We start from the raw sequence: 27,457 nt of genomic DNA, 5'->3' as shown, positions 1-27,457 counted from the left end.
GTTATGTGATAAAATTTACTTGTTTTCATAGATAGATAGATAGATAGATAGATAGATAGATAGATAGATAGATAGATAGATAGATAGATAGATAGATAGATAGATAGATAGATAGATAGATAGATAGATAGATAGATAGATAGATAGATAGATAGATAGATAGATAGATAGATAGATAGATAGATAGATTTGACACATGTTAAAAGCTGCGTCCTATATCCTAGGCTCCACCTGTAATTACACTACTATTCATAGAGGTGGAAAGGTTAAATGTCTGAACTGAAATTCATGAGAAAAATATAAATTGTTGGAGATGTTTACATCAAAAGTATAAAATAATTGAGAGGCTGATGAATGTGAGCTGAAAACCTGTGTGTGGTTGTGTGTGTGTGTGTGTGTGTGTGTGTGTGTGTGTGTGTGTGTGTGTGTCTGGGTGTGTGAGTCTGACGGTCTCTCTGTCTGCGTGTACATGTGCAGAAAGTAAAACTGTTGATAAGCGCCACAAAACTCCTCTCTCCCTAATGATCTGATTGATTACACCTGTGTGGCAGCCTGCCCTCAGAAGTTACCATGGTGACTACCATGCTTACATTTTACTGTGTGGAACAGTGTTGTGTTTGTGTGTTTGTTTGTTTGTGTATGCGTGCATGTGTGACTGTGTGTGAGCGTCTGTGTGTGTCTGTCTGTGTGAGTGTGATGCCTGTGTTTGTGCGTGGACATCCTCTGTCAGTCTGGTTTATCATGTGTCTGTGTGGGGCTGTGTTTAAAAACATCTTAACGAGCGGCCAGGCTGCACCTGCACTGTTCTATTTATAGACGTTGATAACGAGCTGGCCGCTACACCTGGACCAACTGCACACAGAGCAGAGCAGAGCAGAGAGATTTGAGCTCGGAGCAGCTTCTGAAAACAGCCCAGTAAAAGAGAACCGTACCTTTTATCAGAATGTGGCCATGACTACTGGGGCAAGGAGACCTTCCTGAGCACATTGATGTGCATTAAATGTTTGTAGGGCAAAAACTTTTCTCAGGGTCGCAAGGTAGAAAAGGGGGGCATTTCTGCTTTTCTAAAAAAATCAGCTCCTACTTTTATATTGAAGTCAATGAGCCACTGGAGCGGGTCTAGCTGCACAATTAGGCTCATAGAGACAATTCTGTAAGTCTGTCTGCTGTTTTGAGCACATCAAATGAGAGACGACAAGTGTGGTACAAACCGGTGAGGAAATCATGTGTCTAGAGTTTAATTTGTGGCCGTGCTGGCAATTTATCCAGAAAAAATCCTGAATGTTTTTTCAATCCCTCTCACTCTAACGATGATGTCACTCACTCTAAGCCCTGCTCGTTAAGCGCAATACACAACCATTATAAAGTTGGATTTTGTCGAAAATTTTAATGATTTTAAAACGGCCACATATCAGAAACTGTTGAAGATATTAATAAGCTGAGTAATATGTGAATACATTAAATGTTTGTCTACAGTTTAAACGTCAAATGGAGTCTGTGGGAGAAAGTATGCTGACGTTTGACAGGTTCAAAGTAGTAAGAAGATTTTAAAAGTTTGAAAATGTTTTCAATGCATTCCTATGGGAAAAAATTTGCAGAAAAAGTTAAATATTTTAAAAAGTATAAATAGTTAAAAAGAGAAAAGTAATGCCGATAAAGTTCAAAAAAAGCTGCACATTTTGATATATGAATTGTTGAAATCGCACAAAGTATGAAGGACTAGTTTAAGTCCGTAGAAGGGCGGAAAGTAGTCAGAATAATAAAAAAAGAGAACTAGAAAAAACATTTCCAAGAATGGAAATGGTGTGAATGCTGAAAGCAATGCTGAATGAGCTGAAGAAATTGTTGAAAGAAAGAAAGAAAGAAAGATTGAAACAAGAGAGAAAAAAGAAAAGGACAGAAAGAAAGAAAGAAAGAAAGAAAGAAAGAAAGAAAGAAAGAATCAAACAAAGAAGTAAAAAGACAGAAATGGAGTGAAAGAAAGAAAGAAAGAAATGGAGTAAAAACAAAGGAAAAGAAAAGGAGTAGAAAGAAAGAAAGAAACAATCAAACAAACAAAGAAGTAAAAAGACAGAAATGGAGTGAAAGAAAGAAAGAAAGAAATGGCGTAAAAACAAAGGAAGAGAAAAGGAATAGAAAGAAAGAAACAATCAAACAAACAAACAAAGAAGTAAAAAGACAGAAATGGAGTGAAAGAAAGAAAGAAAGAAGAAAAAGAGAGAGGGGGATGATAGATAGAAAGAGGTAGATGGATGGATGGATGGATGGATGGATGGATGGATGGATGGATGGATGGATGGATGGATGGATGGATGGATGGATGGATGGATGGATAGATAGAGAGGGAAGGATAGAAAAAGTTACGTAAAATACAAATGAAGGAGTAGAAGGAAGAAAGAAAGAAAGAAAGAAAGAAAGAAAGAAAGAAAGAAAGAAAGAAAGAAAGAAAGAAAGAAAGAAAGAAAGAAAGAAAGGAGACAGAGGGGTTAAAAAATAGGGAGGGGTATAGGAAGAAAGAAAGAAAGAAAGAAAGAAAGAAAGAAAGAAAGAAAGAAAGAAAGAAAGAAAGAAAGAAAGGAGACAGAGGGGTTAAAAAATAGGGAGGGGGATAGATAGATAGATAGATAGATAGATAGATAGATAGATAGATAGATAGATAGATAGATAGATAGATAGATAGATAGATAGATAGATAGATAGATAGATAGATAGATAGATAGATAGATAGATAGATAGATAGATATTATTTAAAGTGCAAAATCACCATGGTACATGGTCTCAATACACTTTACAATAAAAACAAGTACAATAATAACAACAGATAAATAAAAAAAACATTCGAAAAAACACCAGAGGAAAAGGATAAAATAGTTAAAAGTTTGTTTACAATAATGACAGTCAATAAAACAATTGTAAAGCCAGAGAAAAATGCTAAAATAAGTTAGTTAATCAAAGTATTGGGTAAAAAGGTACGTTTTAAGACGGGATTTAAAAATTGCGATTGGATGTGGCGTTTCTAATATCTTGTGGGAGGCCGTTCCATAAAAAAGGAGCGCTGTAGGAGAAGGCCCTGCCACAAGCTGTTTTTTTATTGACGGATGGAATGACCAGGAGGTTTGAACCAAGGGAACGAAGAGGACGTGACGGAGTGTAGGGAGTGAGCAGTTGAGACAGGTACAGAGGTGCAAGACCATTCAAGGCTTTATAAGTTAAAAGAAGAACTTTAAAATCCGCTCTAGCCTGAATGGGCAGCCAATATAGTGATGCTAAAACCGGTGTTATGTGATAAAATTTACTTGTTTTCATAGATAGATAGATAGATTTGACACATGTTAAAAGCTGCGTCCTATATCCTAGGCTCCACCTGTAATTACACTACTATTTATAGAGGTGGAAAGGTTAAATGTCTGAACTGAAATTCATGAGAAACAAATAAATTGTTGGAGATGTTTACATCAAAAGTATAAAATCATTGAGAGGCTGATGAATTTGAGCTGAAAACCTATGTGTGAGTGTGTGTGTGTCTGGGTGTGTGAGTCTGACGGTCTCTCTGTCTGCGTGTACATGTGCAGAAAGTAAAACTGTTGATAAGCGCCACAGAACTCCTCTCTCCCTAATGATCTGATTGATTACACCTGCGTGGCAGCCTGCCCTCAGAAGTTACCATGGTGACTACCATGCTTACATTTTACTGTGTGGAACAGTGTTGTGTTTGTGTGTTTGTCTGTTTGTGTATGCGTGCATGTGTGACTGTGTGTGAGTGTCTGTGTGTGTCTGTCTGTGTGAGTGTGATGCCTGTGTTTGTGCGTGGACATCCTCTGTCAGTCTGGTTTATCATGTGTCTGTGTGGGGCTGTGTTTAAAAACATCTTAACGAGCGGCCAGGCTGCACCTGCACTGTTCTATTTATAGACGTTGATAACGAGCTGGCCCCAACAGCTGCCACTGCACTACACAGAGCAGAGCAGAGAGATTTGACCTCTGTGCAGCTTCCCAAAACAGCCCAGTAAAAGAGAACCGTACCTTTTATCAGAATGTGGCCATGACTACTGGGGCAAGGAGACCTTCCTGAGCACATTGATGTGCATTAAATGTTTGTAGGGCAAAAACTTTTCTCAGGGTCGCAAGGTAGAAAAGGGGGGCATTTCTGCTTTTCTAAAAAAATCAGCTCCTACTTTTATATTGAAGTGGATGAGCCACTGGAGCGGGTCTAGCTGCACAATTAGGCTCATAGAGACAATTCTGTAAGTCTGTCTGCTGTTTTGAGCACATCAAATGAGAGACGACAAGTGTGGTACAAACCGGTGAGGAAATCATGTGTCTAGAGTTTAATTTGTGGCCGTGCTGGCAATTTATCCAGAAAAAATCCTGAATGTTTTTTCGATCCCTCTCACTCTAACGATGATGTCACTCACTCTAAGCCCTGCTCGTTAAGCGCAATACACAACCATTATAAAGTTGGATTTTGTCGAATATTTTAATGATTTTAAAAAGGCCACATATCAGAAACTGTTGAAGATATTAATAAGCTGAGTAATATGTGAATAGATTACAAGTTTGTCTACAATTTAAAAGACAAATGGAGTCTGTGGGAGAAAGTATGCTGAAGCTTTAGAGGTTCAAAGTAGTAAGAAGATTTTAAAAGTTTGAAGACGTTTTCAATGCATTCCTATGGGAAAAAATTTGCAATAAAAGTTAAATATTTTAAAAAGTATAAATAGTTAAAAAGAGAAAAGTAATGCCGATAAAGTTCAAAAAAAGCTGCACGTTTTGATATATGAATTGTTGAAATCGCACAAAGTATGAAGGACTAGTTTAAGTCCGTAGAAAGGCGGAAAGTAGTAAGAATAAAAATAAAAAAAGAGAATAAAAATTGAGTGAATAACAATAGTGTGAATGCCTTCAGCATTCACACTAACTAGAAAAAACATTTCCAAGAATGGAAATGGTGTGAATGCTGAAAGCAATGCTGAATGAGCTGACGAAATTGTTGAAAGAAAGAAAGAAAGATTGAAACAAGAGAGAAAAAAGAAAAGGACAGAAAGAAAGAAAGAAAGAAACAAAGAAACAAAGAAGTAAAAAGACAGAAATGGAGTGAAAGAAAGAAAGAAAGAAAGAAAGAAAGAAAGAAATGGAGTAAAAACAAAGGAAAAGAAAAGGAGTAGAAAGAAAGAAAGAAACAATCAAACAAACAAAGAAGTAAAAAGACAGAAATGGAGTGAAAGAAAGAAAGAAAGAAAGAAAGAAAGAAAGAAATGGAGTAAAAACAAAGGAAGAGAAAAGGAATAGAAAGAAAGAAAGAAACAATCAAACAAAGAAGTAAAAAGACAGAAATGGAGTGAAAGAAAGAAAGAAAGAAAGAAAGAAAGAAAGAAAGAAAGAAAGAAAGAAAGAGGGGGATGATAGATAGAAAGAGGTAGATGGATGGATGGATGGATGGATGGATGGATAGAGAGGAAAGGATAGAAAAAGTTACGTAGAATACAAATGAAGGAGTAGAAGAAAGAAAGAAAGAAAAAAAGAAAGGAGACAGAGGGGTTAAAAAATAGGGAGATAGATAGATAGATAGATAGATAGATAGATAGATAGATAGATAGATAGATAGATAGATAGATATCAATCAATCAATTTATTATTTAAAGTGCAAAATCACCATGGTACATGGTCTCAATACACTTTAGGCTACAATAAAAACAAGTACAATAATAACAACAGATAAATAAAAAACCATTCGAAAAAACACCAGAGGAAAAGGATAAAATAGTTAAAAGTTTGTTTACAATAATGACAGTCAATAAAACAATTGTAAAACCAGAGAAAAATGCTAAAATAAGTTAGTTAATCAAAGTATTGGGTAAAAAGGTACGTTTTAAGACGGGATTTAAAAATTGCGATTGGATGTGGCGTTTCTAATATCTTGTGGGAGGCCGTTCCATAAAAAAGGAGCGCTGCAGGAGAAGGCCCTGCCACCAGCTGTTTTTTTATTGATGGATGGAATGACCAGGAGGTTTGAACCAAGGGAACGAAGAGGACGTGATGGAGTGTAGGGAGTGAGCAGTTGAGACAGGTACAGAGGTGCAAGACCATTCAAGGCTGAATTGACTGATTGATTGATTGATTACACCTGCGTGGCAGCCTGCCCTCAGAAGTTACCATGGTGACTACCATGCTTACATTTTACTGTGTGGAACAGTGTTGTGTTTGTGTGTTGTGTCTGTTTGTGTACGCGTGCATGTGCGACTGTGTGTGAGTGTCTGTGTGTGTCTGTCTGTGTGAGTGTGATGCCTGTGTTTGTGCGTGGACATCCTCTGTCAGTCTGGTTTATCATGTGTCTGTGTGGGGCTGTGTTTAAAAACATCTTAACGAGCGGCCAGGCTGCACCTGCACTGTTCTATTTATAGACTTTGATAACGAGCTGGCCAGTACAGCTGCCACTGCAGTACACAGAGCAGAGCAGAGCAGAGAGATTTGGGCTCTGTGCAGCTTCCCAAAACAGCCCAGTAAAAGAGAACCGTACCTTTTATCAGAATGTGGCCATGACTACTGGGGCAAGGAGACCTTCCTGAGCACATTGATGTGCAATAAATGTTTGTAGGGCAAAAACTTTTCTCAGGGTCGCAAGGTAGAAAAGGGGGGCATTTCTGCTTTTCTAAAAAAATCAGCTCCTACTTTTATATTGAAGTGGATGAGCCACTGGAGCGGGTCTAGCTGCACAATTAGGCTCATAGAGACAATTCTGTAAGTCTGTCTGCTGTTTTGAGCACATCAAATGAGAGACGACAAGTGTGGTACAAACCGGTGAGGAAATCATGTGTCTAGAGTTTAATTTGTGGCCGTGCTGGCAATTTATCCAGAAAAAATCCTGAATGTTTTTTCGATCCCTCTCACTCTAACGATGATGTCACTCACTCTAAGCCCTGCTCGTTAAGCGCAATACACAACCATTATAAAGTTGGATTTTGTCGAAAATTTTAATGATTTTAAAACGGCCACATATCAGAAACTGTTGAAGATATTAATAAGCTGAGTAATATGTGAATAGATTAAAAGTTTGTCTACAATTTAAAAGACAAATGGAGTCTGTGGGAGAAAGTATGCTGAAGTTTTAGAGGTTCAAAGTAGTAAGAAGATTTTAAAAGTTTGAAGACGTTTTCAATGCATTCCTATGGGAAAAAATTTGCAGAAAAAGTTAAATATTTTAAAATGTATAAATAGTTAAAAAGAGAAAAGTAATGCCGATAAAGTTTTAAAAAAGCTGCACGTTTTGATATATGAATTGTTGAAATCGCACAAAGTATGAAGGACTAGTTAAAGACCGTAAAAAGGAGGAAGAAGTAAGAATAAAAAAAGAGAATAAAGATTGAGTGAATAACAATAGTGTGAATGCCTTCAGCATTCACACTAACTAGAAAAAACATTTCCAAGAATGGAAATGGTGTGAATGCTGAAAGCAATGCTGAATGAGCTGAAGAAATTGTTGAAAGAAAGAAAGAAAGAAAGATTGAAACAAGAGAGAAAAAAGAAAAGGACAGAAAGAAAGAAAGAAAGAAAGAAAGAAAGAAAGAAAGAAAGAAAGAAAGAAAGAAAGAAAGAATCAAACAAAGAAGTAAAAAGACAGAAATGGAGTGAAAGAAAGAAAGAAAGAAATGGAGTAAAAACAAAGGAAAAGAAAAGGAGTAGAAAGAAAGAAAGAAACAATCAAACAAACAAAGAAGTAAAAAGACAGAAATGGAGTGAAAGAAAGAAAGAAAGAAATGGCGTAAAAACAAAGGAAGAGAAAAGGAATAGAAAGAAAGAAACAATCAAACAAACAAACAAAGAAGTAAAAAGACAGAAATGGAGTGAAAGAAAGAAAGAAAGAAGAAAAAGAGAGAGGGGATGATAGATAGAAAGAGGTAGATGGATGGATGGATGGATGGATGGATGGATGGATGGATGGATGGATGGATGGATGGATGGATGGATGGATGGATAGAGAGGGAAGGATAGAAAAAGTTACGTAAAATACAAATGAAGGAGTAGAAGGAAGAAAGAAAGAAAGAAAGAAAGAAAGAAAGAAAGAAAGAAAGAAAGAAAGAAAGAAAGAAAGGAGACAGAGGGGTTAAAAAATAGGGAGGGGTATAGGAAGAAAGAAAGAAAGAAAGAAAGAAAGAAAGAAAGAAAGAAAGAAAGAAAGAAAGAAAGAAAGGAGACAGAGGGGTTAAAAAATAGGGAGGGGGATAGATAGATAGATAGATAGATAGATAGATAGATAGATAGATAGATAGATAGATAGATAGATAGATAGATAGATAGATAGATAGATAGATAGATAGATAGATAGATAGATAGATAGATAGATAGATAGATAGATAGATATTATTTAAAGTGCAAAATCACCATGGTACATGGTCTCAATACACTTTACAATAAAAACAAGTACAATAATAACAACAGGTAAATAAAAAAAACATTCGAAAAAACACCAGAGGAAAAGGATAAAATAGTTAAAAGTTTGTTTACAATAATGACAGTCAATAAAACAATTGTAAAGCCAGAGAAAAATGCTAAAATAAGTTAGTTAATCAAAGTATTGGGTAAAAAGGTACGTTTTAAGACGGGATTTAAAAATTGCGATTGGATGTGGCGTTTCTAATATCTTGTGGGAGGCCGTTCCATAAAAAAGGAGCGCTGTAGGAGAAGGCCCTGCCACAAGCTGTTTTTTTATTGACGGATGGAATGACCAGGAGGTTTGAACCAAGGGAACGAAGAGGACGTGACGGAGTGTAGGGAGTGAGCAGTTGAGACAGGTACAGAGGTGCAAGACCATTCAAGGCTTTATAAGTTAAAAGAAGAACTTTAAAATCCGCTCTAGCCTGAATGGGCAGCCAATATAGTGATGCTAAAACCGGTGTTATGTGATAAAATTTACTTGTTTTCATAGATAGATAGATAGATTTGACACATGTTAAAAGCTGCGTCCTATATCCTAGGCTCCACCTGTAATTACACTACTATTTATAGAGGTGGAAAGGTTAAATGTCTGAACTGAAATTCATGAGAAACAAATAAATTGTTGGAGATGTTTACATCAAAAGTATAAAATCATTGAGAGGCTGATGAATTTGAGCTGAAAACCTATGTGTGAGTGTGTGTGTGTCTGGGTGTGTGAGTCTGACGGTCTCTCTGTCTGCGTGTACATGTGCAGAAAGTAAAACTGTTGATAAGCGCCACAGAACTCCTCTCTCCCTAATGATCTGATTGATTACACCTGCGTGGCAGCCTGCCCTCAGAAGTTACCATGGTGACTACCATGCTTACATTTTACTGTGTGGAACAGTGTTGTGTTTGTGTGTTTGTCTGTTTGTGTATGCGTGCATGTGTGACTGTGTGTGAGTGTCTGTGTGTGTCTGTCTGTGTGAGTGTGATGCCTGTGTTTGTGCGTGGACATCCTCTGTCAGTCTGGTTTATCATGTGTCTGTGTGGGGCTGTGTTTAAAAACATCTTAACGAGCGGCCAGGCTGCACCTGCACTGTTCTATTTATAGACGTTGATAACGAGCTGGCCCCAACAGCTGCCACTGCACTACACAGAGCAGAGCAGAGAGATTTGACCTCTGTGCAGCTTCCCAAAACAGCCCAGTAAAAGAGAACCGTACCTTTTATCAGAATGTGGCCATGACTACTGGGGCAAGGAGACCTTCCTGAGCACATTGATGTGCATTAAATGTTTGTAGGGCAAAAACTTTTCTCAGGGTCGCAAGGTAGAAAAGGGGGGCATTTCTGCTTTTCTAAAAAAATCAGCTCCTACTTTTATATTGAAGTGGATGAGCCACTGGAGCGGGTCTAGCTGCACAATTAGGCTCATAGAGACAATTCTGTAAGTCTGTCTGCTGTTTTGAGCACATCAAATGAGAGACGACAAGTGTGGTACAAACCGGTGAGGAAATCATGTGTCTAGAGTTTAATTTGTGGCCGTGCTGGCAATTTATCCAGAAAAAATCCTGAATGTTTTTTCGATACCTCTCACTCTAACGATGATGTCACTCACTCTAAGCCCTGCTCGTTAAGCGCAATACACAACCATTATAAAGTTGGATTTTGTCGAATATTTTAATGATTTTAAAAAGGCCACATATCAGAAACTGTTGAAGATATTAATAAGCTGAGTAATATGTGAATAGATTACAAGTTTGTCTACAATTTAAAAGACAAATGGAGTCTGTGGGAGAAAGTATGCTGAAGCTTTAGAGGTTCAAAGTAGTAAGAAGATTTTAAAAGTTTGAAGACGTTTTCAATGCATTCCTATGGGAAAAAATTTGCAATAAAAGTTAAATATTTTAAAAAGTATAAATAGTTAAAAAGAGAAAAGTAATGCCGATAAAGTTCAAAAAAAGCTGCACGTTTTGATATATGAATTGTTGAAATCGCACAAAGTATGAAGGACTAGTTTAAGTCCGTAGAAAGGCGGAAAGTAGTAAGAATAAAAATAAAAAAAGAGAATAAAAATTGAGTGAATAACAATAGTGTGAATGCCTTCAGCATTCACACTAATAAAGAAAATGGCCGAACCGAATAACAATAGTGTGAATGCCTTCAGCATTCACACTAATTAATGTGTTTGTTAATGGTACCAATTTAGCAAATGACAATGAAGAGTAGTCATGTAAACCTTATAACAGGATTAATGGGATCAAATACCCGCAATTATATTAAGCCTTTAAATTATGCACAAAATGTTTTATGACTGAGAAGTGGATGTTTGTGATGTGTATTGTTTGTTTGTAATTTGGTTTTGTTCTGTTTACAACACCTGTACCATAGCAGGTGCCTTTGTTAAAGGGACAACGAGGAGTTTCTCCATCGGCAGAACGAAAAATTCCACGACAATAAAAAAGTCTCATATTAATGTGGATGAATCTACGTTACCCACACTTGTTACCCACACTTGTTAATGGGCCCATTTTCGATAAATATATCGTTTTGTCTCTATCGTTATTTTGTTATTATTAGTGGTGGTGGAAATGCTGGTCGAGCCGACCAGCGTTTCCTTACTTTCGGTTTCGCGGACGCTGCCCAGCGAGTTATGAGAATAACACCGCCGAATCGCCGTTTATGGTCGGAACTACGACGGTATGTGATCGTCTTCCAACCTCTGACTTTCATTGTTGATGAATGAAAACATGAGTCTGTCTTGCGCCGGTCAAAGAATTTCACGATGCGCGGAGGCTCATAAATGTAGTGTGAAAACACTTCGCTTTTCCAAAACTCCTCGTTGTCCCTTTAATGGAGCACAGATCTACATATTTGATATAACTCCATGTATGTAAATGCAAGTGTAAGTAAGAAAATGTTAATAAATACATTGTTTAAAAAAAAAGAAGTAATTTTCTGCCACAACAGGCTCTGTATACAGTAACTGGGGTTTGGAGATGTTGTCAGTTAGTGGTTTGGACAAAAATAAACGGTGGAGCAGTGCAGTGGTAATGTAATAATAATATTTTTGTAAAGAAATCATCACAACAAGTAAAAAGTGTTTGTTTCTGTGGCAGGGAGAAGGCGCTCTGTGATCGGATAGTAATGTCTTTCCAGGATGTTTCAGAGTTCGGCTATCTGAGCTGAGTGACTACATGCAAAAACACAAAGTTTATACTATACTCAACTCTTGACTTGCTTCAAGTAATAGAAACGTCTCGGCGCATGTTTGAGTCGCCACCTGACGCTGTCTGTGGAAAAAAATGTACACTTGAAGCAAGTCAAGAGTTGATATTCCTGTGTTTGTGACACAAACGGTAGCTCCCACTGCACCTGAACACACCGAGCACGGCAACTGGGTCTCGCGCGAGACTCTGGGAGACTTTGAATCAGATCTAGTTTTACAAACACGTCGGCTTGCTTGAAGTAAATAAACTTCTGGGATGTTTGAGTCGCCATCTGACGCTGTCTGTGGAAAAAAATTGCGGCTTTGAGGGATGTAAACAGCCTAAGCAGCGGAACTTCCATCCGCTCCCATTCATCGCTGCCGTGGCGACAGACACAACTACCACAAACTAGGAGCAATTAAACTGAAAATCTTCAGATTCCTTCTTTTAGACCTAAAATGATAGGAAAATACACCCCTGAGTTGAATTTGCCCAGAATTGTCCTTTAACTCACTAATCACTAATCAGTTTACTCCTACATGTATATATTATTTCATCCTGTAAGTACTATATGTTTTTAGTTTTTTTTAAAGATATTTTGGGGCTTTTGATTGCTTTTATTATGATAGGACACTATGAGAGACAGGGAATCAGGGGAGAGAGAAACAGGGATGACATTCAGCAAAGGGCTGTAAGTCAAGATTGAGCCTAGGCTGCTGTGATAAGGACAATACCTACATGGGCTGCGCTCTACAGAGTGATTTTAGTTAGATTTTACTTTACATATGTGAACTTTTTCATGTTGACGTCTCAGCTGAGTGCAGGGAGGCTGAAACACCGGCCCACCGTGGACAAACATTTCATCTCATCACTAGAGCTACTGAAGTAAAACCCTGAGCTCCAGCCGACCAGACTCTCACCGTTCTCCTTCCGCAGGCGGGAGATGAACTTCTTGGGCGGGATGACGCCGACTTTCTTCTTCTGCGTGGCGATGGAGTGGAAGAGGTCGGCCAGGCATGTGAGCAGGTTCTCCTTCTTCTTCTGCTGGGCTTTGTAGGCCAGCACGTTCTCTCGAAACGGCCGGCAGAAGTAGAGCGCCTGGAGCACGGAGTTACAGTAACATGTGTTTCCAAACTGAGGAAGAAGAAGGAGGAGGAGGAGAGAGAGGTTTCAGTCCCATCACCGGTACCTGTGTGCTCCTTTTGTTTTTTCTTGCTTATATAGGAAAAACTTCAAGACCTCTGAGGAATAGAATCTCAGAACATAGAAGTACCATTAGAAATCAGGATCAGAAAAGCCCAGTTGCCTGTCATTTCAATTTAATGAATCATCCTGTTGCTTCTCTCACCTACATGGGCATTGAGCATGTTCTACTTCCACGGCGAGGGGGGGACATTAAAGGGATAGTAGCATTTTTTTCAAGTGGGGTTGTATGATCTACAAATAGCCCCCAAGTACTTTAATTGCAGTAGAAGACTCTCTGCACTCCTCCCGTTAGCAACGCCAGCCCATAGCCCTGCCCAGAGATTTACAACATACATTGTTGTGAATGGACCCAAAGAAACGGCCTGTTTTCACGGCCTAAAAGAGGTTTTACCTGAAAAAAAATACACAGTTCCATTGTTCGCTATAATATAATTTTTTCCAGCCCTTTAAAGTGCAGGAAAAACACAGTTTTTATTTGAACTGCTGATCGGTGGGCGCTAACCCTGGGCGGAGGGATAGGCGAGTTGGTTAGGTCCAAATAAAAAATGTGTTTTTCCTGCATTTTGAAGGGCTGGAAAAAATTATATTATAGTGAACAATGGAACTGTGTATTTTTTTTCCAGGTAAAACCTCTTTTAGGCCGTGAAAATAGGCCGTTTCTTTGGGTCTGTTCACAACACTGTATGTTGTAAATCTCTGGGCAGGGCTATGGGCTGGCGTTGCTAACGGGAGGAGTGCAGAGAGTCTTCTACTGCTATTAAAGTACTTAGAGGCTATTTGTAGATCATACAACCCCACTTTAAAAAAATGCTACTATCCCTTTAATAATCTACTCCTAAAACGTGAACTGTACTGGATATATACTCTGAACACCTTGGCACCGAGAGGTCTAAATGAAGAATGTGATATCAGACCCTTCCTTTGAACTGGGTCTGCTCTGCCTGCTTTTTGCATCTGTGTTTATATCCTCTATATTCTCTGTATGCATATTACTGTGCCTTTGTTTAATGGTCTCATGTACTATGTTTCAATTAGACTGTGTTTCATATACTGCACTTAGACCTGCTACAAAGAGGCGCCTCTTATATTTAAAGCACAACAAAGTACCTAAGACAGTATGACGGTTTTCCTGATGTTTGATGTATCCAGACTGCTTCAAGTGTGTTGAATATATGTTTTAATATATTTTTTAGTATGGTTTTTAGAATTTTTTTCTTTATTTTTCTATTGTCTCTAAACTCGACAATTATGTGGAAGTGGCATCAGCTGTGTGATCATGTGACCACTCACTCTTTAAAAATGGCGTCCTCCAGTATTGTGTATGACCTGAGGAAGAGCAATAGCTCGAAACATTGTCACTATTAAATTATATTTATAGGAGCCCTTGCAGTGTGCAAGCTTTTCTCCATTTTTTTCAGTCTTGTTTTTTGGCTCTGCACCTGCACACAGTGTTGTCTATGGATGTGCGTGCGTTTCTGCTACTTTGCTGTCCCTTTAGTTTTTTTCCTCATCTGACGGACGCTGCGTCTCGGCAGCTGTTGAGAAACTTTATGTAAATATTCTGTCGGGACACAGAACATCCCCACACAGGCCGGCAGCCTCACAAACAACAGTTACCAGCAGCAGCAGCAGCAGCAGCAGCAGCAGCAGCAGCAGCTGTCGTCCAGCAGAGGACATGACTCAGCAGGTCCCGTGGGCACTTTGTTTTGAAACAGGACACCAGTGTTTATTGGCAATGACCTTTGTTAATGTGCGAGAGGATTTAGTGATACTCACATTGACCAATCCAAAGTAGTGCTCATTGATTGGAAACTGCTCCGGGCCGATGTCTTTCTCCAGAGCAGAGGCATTGGTGCCCTGGGAGGACAGAACAGGAGAACAGTGGTTTTTTTTATCAACACCTTCATCTCAGATTACAGTTTGCATATGTGTCTTTATGGAGAGGCATACGGCTGAGAATTTGAATTTGCTCAGTAAATGTATTTATAGCCAAATTAATATGGAAACTTTTCTATACCGGCTCAAACTGGCACCTGGAGCCAGTGAGAGGAGAAGGCTCTTTCTGATAAACATGGCTCCACATGTCAAAGTCTCAGCTTCACAATGTACAAAATCCTGCTCAACTGGATTCCTCTGTTTTCTTTTTGTTTCTTTTTTCAGAGAAAACTTCCTACCCAAACAGAAACAGGATACCGTCTAAATCGGCAAACGCCATGTCAGAAGTCAAGAGCTGCTCCTGATCTCTGGGACGGCCACTTATCTCCTGTCAGGGGCCTTTCACCTGTCACAGCTCAGAGCCGCAGCATCAAGCACAGCTTTGTGGAGCGAACACAGGACACAATTCACTTTGAGGAAGAATGAGACGTTCAATGACTCTGATTTCTCTCTGTCAAAGCAGAGACTTTGAAAGCCTCTTTGTCTGATGCACCGCTTCCAGTCTGAGATGCTGCAACACACACACAGACACACACACACCTTATGGGAAATCGTATAATATAAGCCATCTGAACTATGACTGGCAGAAGAGGCTTTGAGTCATGACTCCCACTCACTGTTGTCTCTGGCTGTATCATCATCATCATCATCATCATCATCATGGTCGACAGCAGGAAACTTTCAGCAGCACCTTTTAGAAGAAGTTAATTTCCTCTTTGTTGTGATTTGACGCCCAGTCAGTACAATTATATCTATAAAACTTGTTATTTATTTATTTATATATATTTTTTGGGCGTTAATTGATAGGATAGTTGAGAGAGAGAGAGAACATGGAGAGGCAGAGAGAGAGGGAATGACAGGACTGTAGCCTCTGGGGCGCCTGCTCAAACCACTGAGCGCCTCTTATCTATCTATCTATCTATCTATCTATCTATCTATCTATCTATCTATCTATCTATCTATCTATCTATCATGCTGCATGAATTAAATATTATAAAATCTATACATCTAGAGTTGCAACAATCACTTTAAAAACCTATTAACTGATCAATTAAGAACCATTCTGACTCTCAATTTGTAATATCGACCTTGAAAACAGTTCAACTGGTCACAGCTTCTTAAACATCAGTTTGATTTGTTTTTTCAAAGAGCTGGAGTTGAACCTGAGTCTCTGTGATGAGGAGTCACTTCTGTTTGGTATTCTGCATTGTTGGTTGGACCCGTGACTCAAACTAAGTAACTATGATGTGCAAGTTTACATGACAGATTCCACATGTACACATTTCGTGCTGTCAGAAAATAATACCTGACATTTTTTCCATATTTCCTGGCTTCACATAAACAGTGAATTCATTAATGAAGACGTACTCAGCAGGTGGACTGAGGTAGCTGCTGCAGCCTTGATTACAATGTTCATAGTATAAAGGCTGTAGAGTGGACACATTGTTCATTATAGTGATTATTATTTCAGTTTCAATTTTTAGTTTTTAGTTTCAATTATTTGTTAGGTCAAGGTGAGGTCATGTTATAAGCCTTTCGGGTTTCAGACCTCATCTGCACATTTTTCTTTTCGTACCTTTCTCACTAGTAAGAGAGATAAGTAGGCTAAATGTTTTGTTCTATTTTATATGTGAAAATAAATAAAAGTCTAAAAAAAACCCACACAGGATGTCACTCAGTGTTTGTTCTGCCTGTATGAACCACTCAGACAATCACAGCCCACTCATTGACACTTGACTCAGCTGCTCTGTCTGACATGTAGCTGCTGCTCCACTGACACGGTGGAGCAGTTCGGTGTCATTAAAGCTCCCAGCAGCACTGACATTAGTGTCCCTGCTTAATAAAGTGAAGGCCGGTGGCATTAAGCAGAGGCCGTTCAAGTCTATCCCTCCTCATCCCCACTGGGCCCCTGAACGCAACGTAAACACAGATTAGTGCAGATCCCTTCACTTGCTCTCTGCGACCGGGATGCAACCAGTTCCTCTGCAGCATCACACACACACATTATGCAACCACAACAAGCTGCTCCATTCACCTGTCAATCAGAGGGCCACATCTACACAAATTGCACACTGGACTGTGTGTGTGTGTGTCACCTCTGCAGGCTGCAGCACGGAGCCGCGAGGAGGAGGGGGAGGAGGGGGAGGAGGGGTTGTACGAGTCCGACACAGGTCTGGGGTGCAGGCCTGTCCCTGCACCGGGACCTGGACCAGACCAGACCAGACCAGACTGTGAAGAGGCCACGGTGCATCCTTGCTAGAAAGAGCCCGGAGCTTGCACAGTTGTGTCCGGGAGGGGAGGAGGGGGAGGAGGGACTCACCCATGAATATCCTCATACACAAGAGGCTGCAGGCACATCGACTGCAACACACATTCACACACACGCACGCACGCAAGCAGCGACTACTCACCATATTACAAATGGAGGCGATGTTTCTGACAGTCATTTAGTTCACAGTGTCCCCCTCACCGCCATCTTTATAAAATAAACATGATTTCAGAACAGGGCGACGCTGAGAAATGAAGTGAATTCGCAGCAGCCGCGGCTGGAGGCCAGACTGCAGCCCCAGGCGTCAGCAGCAGCAGCGGGGCAGCGGACAGCGGGACAGCCGAGCAGCATGCAGCCAGACCCGGGCCCAGCTCAGCGTCCACACCGCTGCATCCTCACACACAGCTACGGACACACGGTGGCTGGAAACCGCCGATGATGCATGAGTGACAGTGAGCGAGCGAGCGGCGGACAGACGAAGTTGCAGGCAGCAGGTTGTTAGCAACCACCGGGGAGACGAGACTAACCTGATGTGTGCGGTGGCGCCGAGGCCCCGCCCACCGCCGAGGAAACTCCCGAGCTGATTGGTTCGGATTGTGTTCGTGTGTGATTGACGGCGCCGCAGAGCCACACGCAGACCTGCACGGCAAAGCTTAGCTGAGCTGCAACCAATCACCGGAAACTAGTTGAAGCGGTGGCTTTCGGGAAATGTAGTTGATTCATCTGAAAAGGCATTTAAAGAGATGTAGGCTTTATGCAAATCACTACAGATGTAATGTATAAAGGGAAAAATTACACAAGAATGAATAAATACAGAAATAAATACAAAATAAATGTAATTTGGTAATGAAATGCTATTTTATACTGTCATTTTGTTGTATTTCATAGAGATGCTCTATTATGGCATCACTGATTTATTATTTTGCACAGAGCAGTTCTATTTTCAATATGTTTTGATTAATTTAATCGATGGAATATTGTCTAACATCAAATTAGATTCTTGCACAATGATAAACAACACAGAAAAAAACTTCACTTGACACACCAGCTGCACTGTAGCCTACTGACTCAAATTAATAACTGAAGTGAATTAAAAAAAGAAAGAAAGAAAAGATTTTTTTTTGTTTTTTTACAACTTTATTCATAATTCTTCCATATCAAAAAACATTGACATCAATGGTTAAGCATTTCTTACAAAAGTTGTGAACCCAACCCCCCCATCTAGATAGTATCCCCACAAACACACCAGACATCCAAACACTCATGTACCAAACAGGCAACAGAACAGAAGAAAACAAATAGGCTATACACAAAGTCAAAAACAGACACAGACGCACAAAAAAAGACCCAAACTAATCTGTCTTGACCAACACTCTAGACCTCTGGCATAAGAGAGAAAAAGAAAATCAGATTATCAGACAAACCGTTACACTCTGATGAAAGTTAATCATTTGCACAAGTGTTTACCATCCTGAACATTTTGCAAACTAAATCCCTTAATTTGACCAAAGCTGGTCAACAAAGAGGGAGGGGATTAAACAGTTAAGTGTCCTGTGTGCAGAGCTCTGCAGGACTCCTGGACCCTCAGGACGCTGCTATTCATCACTGGCTTTGATGCTGCTTTCACAACAATCCCCTGACAATTATCTCCTTAGCATGCGAACAAAAAGAAAGGAAAACAACAAATAATTATGATAAACATTCTTCAAAAGGAATGGGAAGGCAGAGAAGAATAAAAGTATTCACGGAAAAACAGAACAACAGCGTTGCCAGTTTGGGGTTTCATTGTTGATCAGGCCTTTGGTATGTACCGGGTCTTTATTGAGAGATTTGTTGATTGATGCGTTCCCATAGGTTTATTTTTAAACACTTTTGATTGAGTGGGAAACAATTGCACATAGTGGCAGCTTGTGCGCTCAACATACAAAATGTTCCCAGACTTACGTTCTATTTCAGTCTGGTCAGTATTAATAGGATTGAGGGGAAACCGTGAATATAGCTGGCCTTTTCCTAACTCGCTCTGCTTGTATTGTCTTTAATGCAGCACTAATAGATATGGAAAATGTACTTAAAGGGATAGTTCACCCAAAATTTTAATTTCACTCATTATCTACTCACCCTCATGTGGACTAAGGGCTGGGAGAAGTTTCAGAGTCCTCTGTGGCTTCTCTGAGTTACAGGGGGTCTCGGCGTAGCAGTGCATGTCCATATAACGGTTGCAAATGGATACCAACTGTCTTCGTAACAAAAAGACACACCAAAAAACATCCAAATACCTCCATGCTGCTCGTATGTAATGTCTGGGAAGAGGAACTTCCGCTACAAACAATTTCGCATTTCGGGGCTTCAATACAAGACAGACATTACATACGAGCAGCATGGAGGTATTTGGATGTTTTTTGGTGTGTCTTTTTGTTACCAAGACAGTTGGTATCCATTTGCAACCGTTATATGGACATGCACTGCTACGCCGAGACCCCCTGTAACTCAGAGAAGCCACGGAGGACTCTGAAACTTCTCCCAGCCCTTAGTCCACATGAGGGTGAGTAGATAATGAGTGAAATTTCAATTTTGGGTGAACTATCCCTTTAATGTGAAAAACTATATGTGATGCATGTTCATTCACATCCTGAAACCAAAAAAGGAAAAAAGCAGCATGTCTGTGCATCTGAGGGTCTATTTCCAGCCTTGTTCCTGAGATCAAATCTTTTTTTATTTTCAGCTTTTACATCTAATGTGTTGACAGGAGGCTTCAGATGAACAAAGGGTAGGTGAGTTCAGTCTGCTGTTTGGAGTTTTAATCTCTCTCATCCACTGTGTGTTTTCCTTTTTCATGTTTGGATGGAGCTGACAGGACTTTTGTGTTGTTTTTTTCTTTTTCTCCAGCCCGTAGGTGGACCTCAGAGGACCCTCTCTGCTCGCCTCGCTGGAGATCAGAAGTTGGAACGAATGTTTTTAGACTTTCATGTGGGTGCACGTGCATCATACACAGACAGACAAACACAGAGAGAGAGGGGGAAAAAAATTGGGCTCGGGAAATATTTCCAGTAAATGAGGCTGGCTGATCTACTAAAAGCACTGATGGCCTTCCTGTCGTTCAGCTGCTACAAAGAGGGAGGAAATTAATTATGCATCGTTTCTGTACGAGAACACAACTCTCTGAGTCTGATTTTCTGCAGCCTGGTGACATTTGGCTCAGGCTTCTGAAACACTGGGGCTATAACGGTCTATTAGGGCTGTTTTAGAGGAATTTACTGGCAGCAGGGAAACTTTTCTTTGTCACTGTACCAGTATGGTGCGCACACAGACTGAGGTGGATTGTGATGACTGGAAATAAAACGTGAGTCATAGTGCAAGCCTTAACGTGTTGGCTTTTCAACTGAGGAATGTTTAAGGGTACATTTCTTATCACACACTATGTTTTCTGAAAAATGAATGCACCATTTGAAATTTTTGCTTGGGGGTGGGGGGACTAGTCACATGATCATCCTCTCCAGACATATTTTAAAGTTTGTTCAATGTTTGTTCAGTTGTACAGCATGCCATGGACCTCCTCCAAATTATCAGCAGCATCATTTATATGAGTCGCGACTCATTGCATTGACCATTGATGGTTGAAAGTGGGTGTATAGAGGGTGGGATATGAGGTTGAGTGACTTGTGCACATTCCCAAAATGATTGTGGTTTTGAAGGGACCTGCAGGTGTGCATCTTTTGTTCGAATATGCAGTCTTCAGCTTTTGTGCACACGTACACTTTTAGTGAAAATCCTATGCACTGTTTTATAACTGAGGCCACACAACAGTAAGGACAGTTGGTTAGTTACGGTGTTTGTTACCTTGTAACTGACAGTGGCTGACACAGTGTTAGCAACCATGCTAATGCAAACTCTTGAACCCAGAGGACAGGTCTGTTGAGACCAGAACCAGAGACCAGCAGAAGGATCAGAACAGTTAGTGAAGTAGCTAATCATCTTTGATAAGTTGACAAGGTTGGTTTAAGCAGCGAACCTGGGGGGACAGAGCCTTTTCCATCGCTGCCCCCTCCCTCTGGAACCCATCCGTATCTGCACACACCTCCTAACATTCAAGACCATGCTCAAAACTCACCTTTTTAAATGAGCTTTTAATACATAATTTTGTGTGTTTTCTACAGTTTTATTGTTTTTAACTGTATCTCACTTTGCTCTATTTTATGATTTTTAAAGTGTAAAGTGTCTTTCAGCATCTGTAAAAGCGCTTACAAATAAAATGTATTATTATTATTAAACTGTCAGTGTGGAAGCACTCAGTCTTCAAGTTCAACTTCAACTTTGACCTGTTATTCAAGATTTGACACTTGACTTAGACTTGAAACAGGTGAACTGAAAGAACTTCACATTTTTGTCATTTGTATTTTTAGATACTGTTAAATTGGTGTGTGAGTATTTTTGTCCAGTACCTACGCACCGAAGAGATATTCTGTAATGCCTGAGTAGGCGCAGGTTTACACTTTACATTCACATGAAGAACAATTATTCTGGACCTATCAGATGACCAAAGTGCACTTAAAGCAGCATCTTTAAGTGCAGCAGCTTTACCTGTAGCTGCTGCTGCTGTCACTATGTTATTTCTATGGCCACGCTATTTATATGGATCCACTCACAAAAAGCTAAAAAAAAAAAAAAAAAATAGAGCTGAAAGCCTGAAATGTCAATATTTCTAAAACTCAGGGAAAAGTCAAGAGAGGGTTTTGTTTCACTGAAAACTGCTGCAGCTGTTTACGCTTTACACATCTGACTGATATTTGCAGTCTCCTTTGGCTACTAATATTATCATTAGTCTAATTATCATACTTCTGCCAAGGAGCTTATGTTTTCACCTGTGTCTGTTTATTTTGTCAGCAGGTCACCCACAGTACTGAGGCCATCTACGTCAGGCTGGAGGGACTGGGGAGGGGGCAGTGAAGACCTTATTGCAATTTGGTGCAGATTTGGTTTAAACAGCTGATCCGTTGCCTGCAGTATATGTTGTACTGTTGTACTATAGTCAATTCTGTCATGCTCTTTATCTCTATGTGGAACCAGTATTACATTTTGTCCTTCTCCTTGCAACTCAATTTAGTTTTTCATCCTCTGGTAGTCGACTGCATTGGTTGACAGGTTTTCACAAGAACCCATTTCATGTTTCAAGAACAAAATGTTACCTCTCAGGGCAAACAAATGGGCCACAGAAATCACAGGCTGAGATAAATGCAGAGCGGTCTCTTTAATAAAGACATGCTGGTGAAACATGTGCAAAAAGGTGAATTAAAAACCGTTTTAATCTATGACTATTATCAGTGCTACTGACATGAGAGTTTCACCAAACACAAGGCACATACCTGACCAGGTGTGATCAATCAGCCAGCTGGTTGGTGCTGTTAATTAGCCGAAAACTTCTGGAAGGCAGGAAAAGATCGAGAGAGAGAGAGAGAGAGATGTTAAAGCAGAAGTAAGCGATCCGGTCGTTTGGGCTAATGCTGCGTTCCAGGCAGGCTTTTGAAACCGTAAGTTACGGCTTCAAGTCACGACTTACGACTTTGTGGCGTTCCAGGCAACCCGTAACTCGTGTTTTTCCGACCTGTTGCCTGTGAAAGTATAACTATAACGGCCACTCGTAACTTCCGACCCGTGAACTCGTACCAGATCGAACTGGTACGACTTCACAGGTCGGAAAAACACGAGTTACGAGTTGCCTTGAACGCACCATAACTTCTTGTCAGCCGATGGAGTTAGCAGCCCCCGCCCTCGTCATGGATCTATTGGTCCTCGTCCCTACGTCACCACATTGACGCGCATCCCTTGGCTGCACACACAGAGAGGACCGCCCCTTTATGCCATTCTCTCTCCTCATTGGATAAAGGTTGTAGGATACAAGGAAAGTTTTCTCCTCGGCTTACAGCAGAGCAGAGTGACTGACAGACCCGTGTTTCAGACCAAACACTCTATAGAAGTGATTGCTGTCGGAAGATAGAACTATTTAAGACTTATATTAACACAAACATTCCGCTTACTTCTGCTTTAATCTGGTATACGGTATAACAGCAGACCTCATGAACAACTCTTTAGTCACTTTTCCTCTTTTTCCTGTTTAGAATTGCAGTGATTTGTATTAAACATTTGTATGACATGGAGGTCAAGATGTATTGTGGGCCTATCGGAGGGAGTTTGTTTTCAGCTAATTAACAGCACCATGTCTGATTGATCACACCTGTCATGTACGTGCCTTGTCTCTGTATCTGTTCAGTCAAACACTAATGTCAGTAGCCTAATGATTGTCGTGGGCTTTTCCGCCCAGTTTCATTGGTGCGCGGGTATTTTTTCTCTCTTTGCTCATAATGCACATCCATACATTCATCTCCCAGCACAACCCCTCATCTACTATATTGGATATCATTTGTATCTAGGTCAATTGACACATTCCTCAGTCTGTGCTCATCATGAAACTCCCCGAGCACTAACACCTAATAAAATAAACGTTTCCTGTCTTATATTAACTGAGGTGGGACAAAAACAAGATAATAAAGACTTGGCCAGAACAAAGGGAACAGCTAAGACAAGAGAGGGAGTGAATTATTAATTACACAAAGCTTTGGCATGCTCATTGGCTTTTGACAGTACACTTTGTTCCAAACAGACTCTGTTCTCTGGTTTACATGTACGACACCCAAGCTTCAATAAACACAGCAAGGCATGCTGGGTACTGGCCGTCAGTGCCCAGTGGCTGTGTAACAGACACACCTCTGTATTGACACATTAGGAAGATGGTTGTCTCTTTTCCGTGGCATCAAAACAGGGAAGTCAGGGAAATCTCTTGGATTAAAAACTCAATAAGAATGCATGTCATTTTCTAGTTGACATGTAAAAATGAGTAGGCTACCTCTGTTCATTATTGATTATCTATCTAGATTACAGTCAATTGAGAAAAAACAGGTCGGGTGGGAAAGACACACTTTGTTTTCTTGTCCTGAGTCAAAATTGATTTTATGTGTGTGTGTCTAATCAACAATTGGAACGGGGCCTTTGACGTCAGAGTGGACTTCATTAATTAAAGATCCCATGCTCACCCTGTGTTTTATTTGAAATGTTGATCCATCAGAGGCTATTGTTGTTGTTTTTAAAGATCAGATCTGGAGCCTGGTAAAAACAGGTCAGTCAGCCAATCAGAGGAGGAGGCTCTCTTGACTGATGGATTTATAAGTGATCAAATAAAAGCAGGTGAGTGAGCAGATTTCAGATTGTGGGTCGGGTCCTGGTGGGCAGGGCTTGGTTACCTGTTGTGACATCACAAATGGCGCTTTTCCACTGGCACGGCACGGCCCGTGTTGTTTGCTTTTCCACTAGCCCTAGTACCTGGTATCAAACCCGGAAATTTCAAAAACACAGCGGCAACAGCGGCTGCTGATCTGTACCGGGACTGTTGTTATTCCTTCACCTGAGGTAAATGTTGCTGTGTGTAAAATCACGCTGTGGTCCGTAATCGAGGTGCAGACGAGTGAGTTTGGAGCTGACGAGCGGATCGAAAAAAGAGAGGCGGACATTGCGGCCCCGCGATCGCCTCCGCGATAACCCCCGTGCCGCCCCCGCCCCCGCTGAGGAGGTACTAGAGAACTCAGCTGTAGTGGAAAAGCACCTTTACCCTGCCGAGCCGTGCCGTTCCGTGCTGTGAAAGTGTAGTGGAAAAGCGCCATATGTTACAGAAGGCCTGACCGATTGGCTCAGTTTCTGATAAAAGGCTCTGCAAATTTCTCTGTGGACTGAGGCCCTGTTTACATGACAATGATGAAAATGGCAAAATATTTAATCGGATGTGATGTGCCTTTTGTTTAGACGGCGACGGTGTTTTGGGGGCTTGAAAACACCAAAAGTCGCAAAAGTCTGCTCCAATTGCTCTGACCTGTGGAGGGCACGGAGGGCAGCGTTACGATGGCCGGCATCCAGCCTGCCGGAAATCAAGAAGAAGAAGAAGAAGGGCAAAATAACATTTCTGTAAAAGCACTGGCACTTTTACAGAAATGTTAATTAATATACACTGTCCTCTCCCAAAAAAAAAAAAAAAAAAAAAAAAAATTCTGGGTTGTAGACAGGCGTGCAGACTTGGTGGTGTTGTGTGTTGTGTGGCACGCTACCACCTAGGCACCTGGCATGCATACAACATTGAATTCCACAGACTTTTGTGTCGCCGTATGCATGCAGATTTCCACCCTAAAAACGCTTGTTAAAATGCGAAATAAAAAGTGAGAACGCAATGCCACTTTTGCGTTTTCTGTTCAGATCGTTTCCGTGTAAACGTAGGTGAAACAGCAACAGCGACACAATAACTCCACTGTTCTCATAACACAATCCAGGGAGCAGAAGAGTTCACTGTGACCATCTAATATAGGCAGCCCTAGAAACTAGATCTCTGTGTGTGTTTGAGTGTGAGCGTTATCATGTGGTGACTCATAATGCATTTCAGCTGATGTATAGCATCTAAATGGAAATAGTCGCAAATGCTGTTTATATAAGGTTCACTAAAAGGTTAATTTCTGCACTCAGGTTTGTGATAGGAGCTCGGAGTGTCAGTGCATAATAGCTGCTGTCAGGCTATTTAAAGCACTGGCCTAGTTTTCATGAACTTCTCACACAATTGATTCAAGGACATAATCACACTGACTCTTTATCAGGAGAATAGACTGTGGCTCCTCATTCAGAACCGAGGCTCTGATAATGGCCTAAATTTGACATTTATCTGAAATTTGCATGATGTTTGGAAAAGAGCGCAGCACAAACACCAGACAGACACACTTAGACACATGCTTCTACACCATATCCCCGCATATTTTCCTCATCTATAGGAGCTCCAGATTCCTGGGCTGCCCTCCTTCCCCCCTGAAGGCTCTGAGGCATCTTGTCCTGATCAGGGCCAATAACAATAGATCTGCTTGTATAACGGGATATCTTCAGTGAGATGGCTGCAGAAAGCAATGGAGCTTGACCCACTTTCCAGTCCCGTGAACCACATTAATTCGCTCTGCCAGGTGCTCAGGAGGGTGAAGGTCTGCGTAGTGATTGTACTGTGGCCCTCAACGGGAGCTTTTCATGTAACAGGGTGAAGGAACCTGAAACAAGTTTGGTTGTATACTAATGTATTCAGAGAAAAATAATTTTGGCTTGTAAATTGTAAATTTAAATTGATTTCTCATTTCACATAACTCATTAACTTTCATTTCATTCTTCAATCTTTTGCCTTTTGACAAAAAAGTCCACAGCCCAACCTGAGAATGTATCTGTCCATGTAGTGACTGGGTCCCTGTTCACCAGCCTCTGAAGCTTAGAGGGGGGTCCCATTTTCACCCACTGCATGCTTTTTGTGTCTTTTCTTGCATTTGATTCCCAATGCCCTAAGAACAAAAACCCAGGTGAAATTGAAAGAAAAAAAACAGCCTTTCACTACATCTCTGCCTGCCATCCCCACTAATGCTCTACTAAACAGAGATTATTTGAAAAGTCTACTGACCCAGTTTTAGATTTTTGAAAAACTCCAGGGGGGTTGCATTGTACTCTGAACACTGCAGGAGCTGAGAAGTGAGAATAAACTGAAACGATGATGCAGACACCTACATTCATTCATTGATTGGGTCTCAACAGCCTCAGCTACAAGTGGTGAAAGCAGCACGGATGAATTATGAGTGTTGGTGACCTTGATGTCTTTGCCAACAGTTTTTGTTCAGTTCATTTGTCATGCTACAGCTGTCTTTCCTGCTCTGTGTTAATAGCATTTTCTGCAACCAACCAATTGCAATCGACCTCCTGTTTACACCCATTTGCGTATGCCCAGTGTGTGTGGTAATGAGAAATCTTTTTTAGGTGTCATTGTGCAGACATAATTTCTGATGCAAACATAAAATAATCGTATGCACGTCACACTTTTACACTATCTCTTGCAATGGTTAGGTATGATGTGGGAGAAAGAAAAAAAAAGGTATGATGTGGGAAACGTCATAAACTATGGAGAAAAGATGCTGCCACAACTACCACAATGGGTGCTTGGGAACAGAGGCGTTGCAACAGGGCAGGCAGCCCAGGCAGTTGCCTAGGGCTGCTGACATTGGTCCATATCGGTGACAACCCGATGTTGTCACTGGCTGTGTACATTGAATGTTGTGCATAGTCAACCCAGTATCTTATATAAAAATGTAACCACCTAGCAACAGCAGAAAGCATTGCCGTTTCTAATTATTCTGGCTGGATCTGAAAAAACAACAAGCAAGCGAATGATTATGTACATTCACTGAGCAATTATTATGAAAATAAAATATATATTTACTACCTCAAAATATAGATTTTTCCACTAAAAATGATAGAAATATTTGCTGTTTTTTTGTTCTTATGGCTGGAAACTTGAGAGTCACATGACTTGGACGCAAA

At 40.5% G+C, this 27,457-nt stretch overlaps 1 protein-coding gene across 1 annotated transcript in view; it reads right to left on the bottom strand.

Annotated features, from left to right (window-relative positions):
• The window catches only part of usp46 (ubiquitin specific peptidase 46), a 29,822-nt gene extending 12,301 nt beyond the window's left edge, over positions 1-17,521 (bottom strand). The window contains exons 1-3 of the mRNA XM_083970795.1: positions 17,172-17,521; positions 14,602-14,682; positions 12,540-12,753 (exon numbers count right to left, since the gene is read on the bottom strand). Coding sequence (XP_083826921.1) covers positions 12,540-12,753; positions 14,602-14,682; positions 17,172-17,207 — 331 coding nt within the window. The 5' untranslated portion in view covers positions 17,208-17,521. The remainder of the gene's footprint in view (positions 1-12,539; positions 12,754-14,601; positions 14,683-17,171) is intronic.
• Positions 17,522-27,457: the final 9,936 nt, after the last annotated feature.

Source organism: Trachurus trachurus (assembly GCF_905171665.1).
Source record: "Trachurus trachurus genome assembly, chromosome: 4".
Taxonomy (NCBI): domain Eukaryota; kingdom Metazoa; phylum Chordata; class Actinopteri; order Carangiformes; family Carangidae; genus Trachurus; species Trachurus trachurus.
Note: the sequence above shows the minus strand (reverse complement) of the source record. Positions and strands in the feature narration are given on the sequence as shown.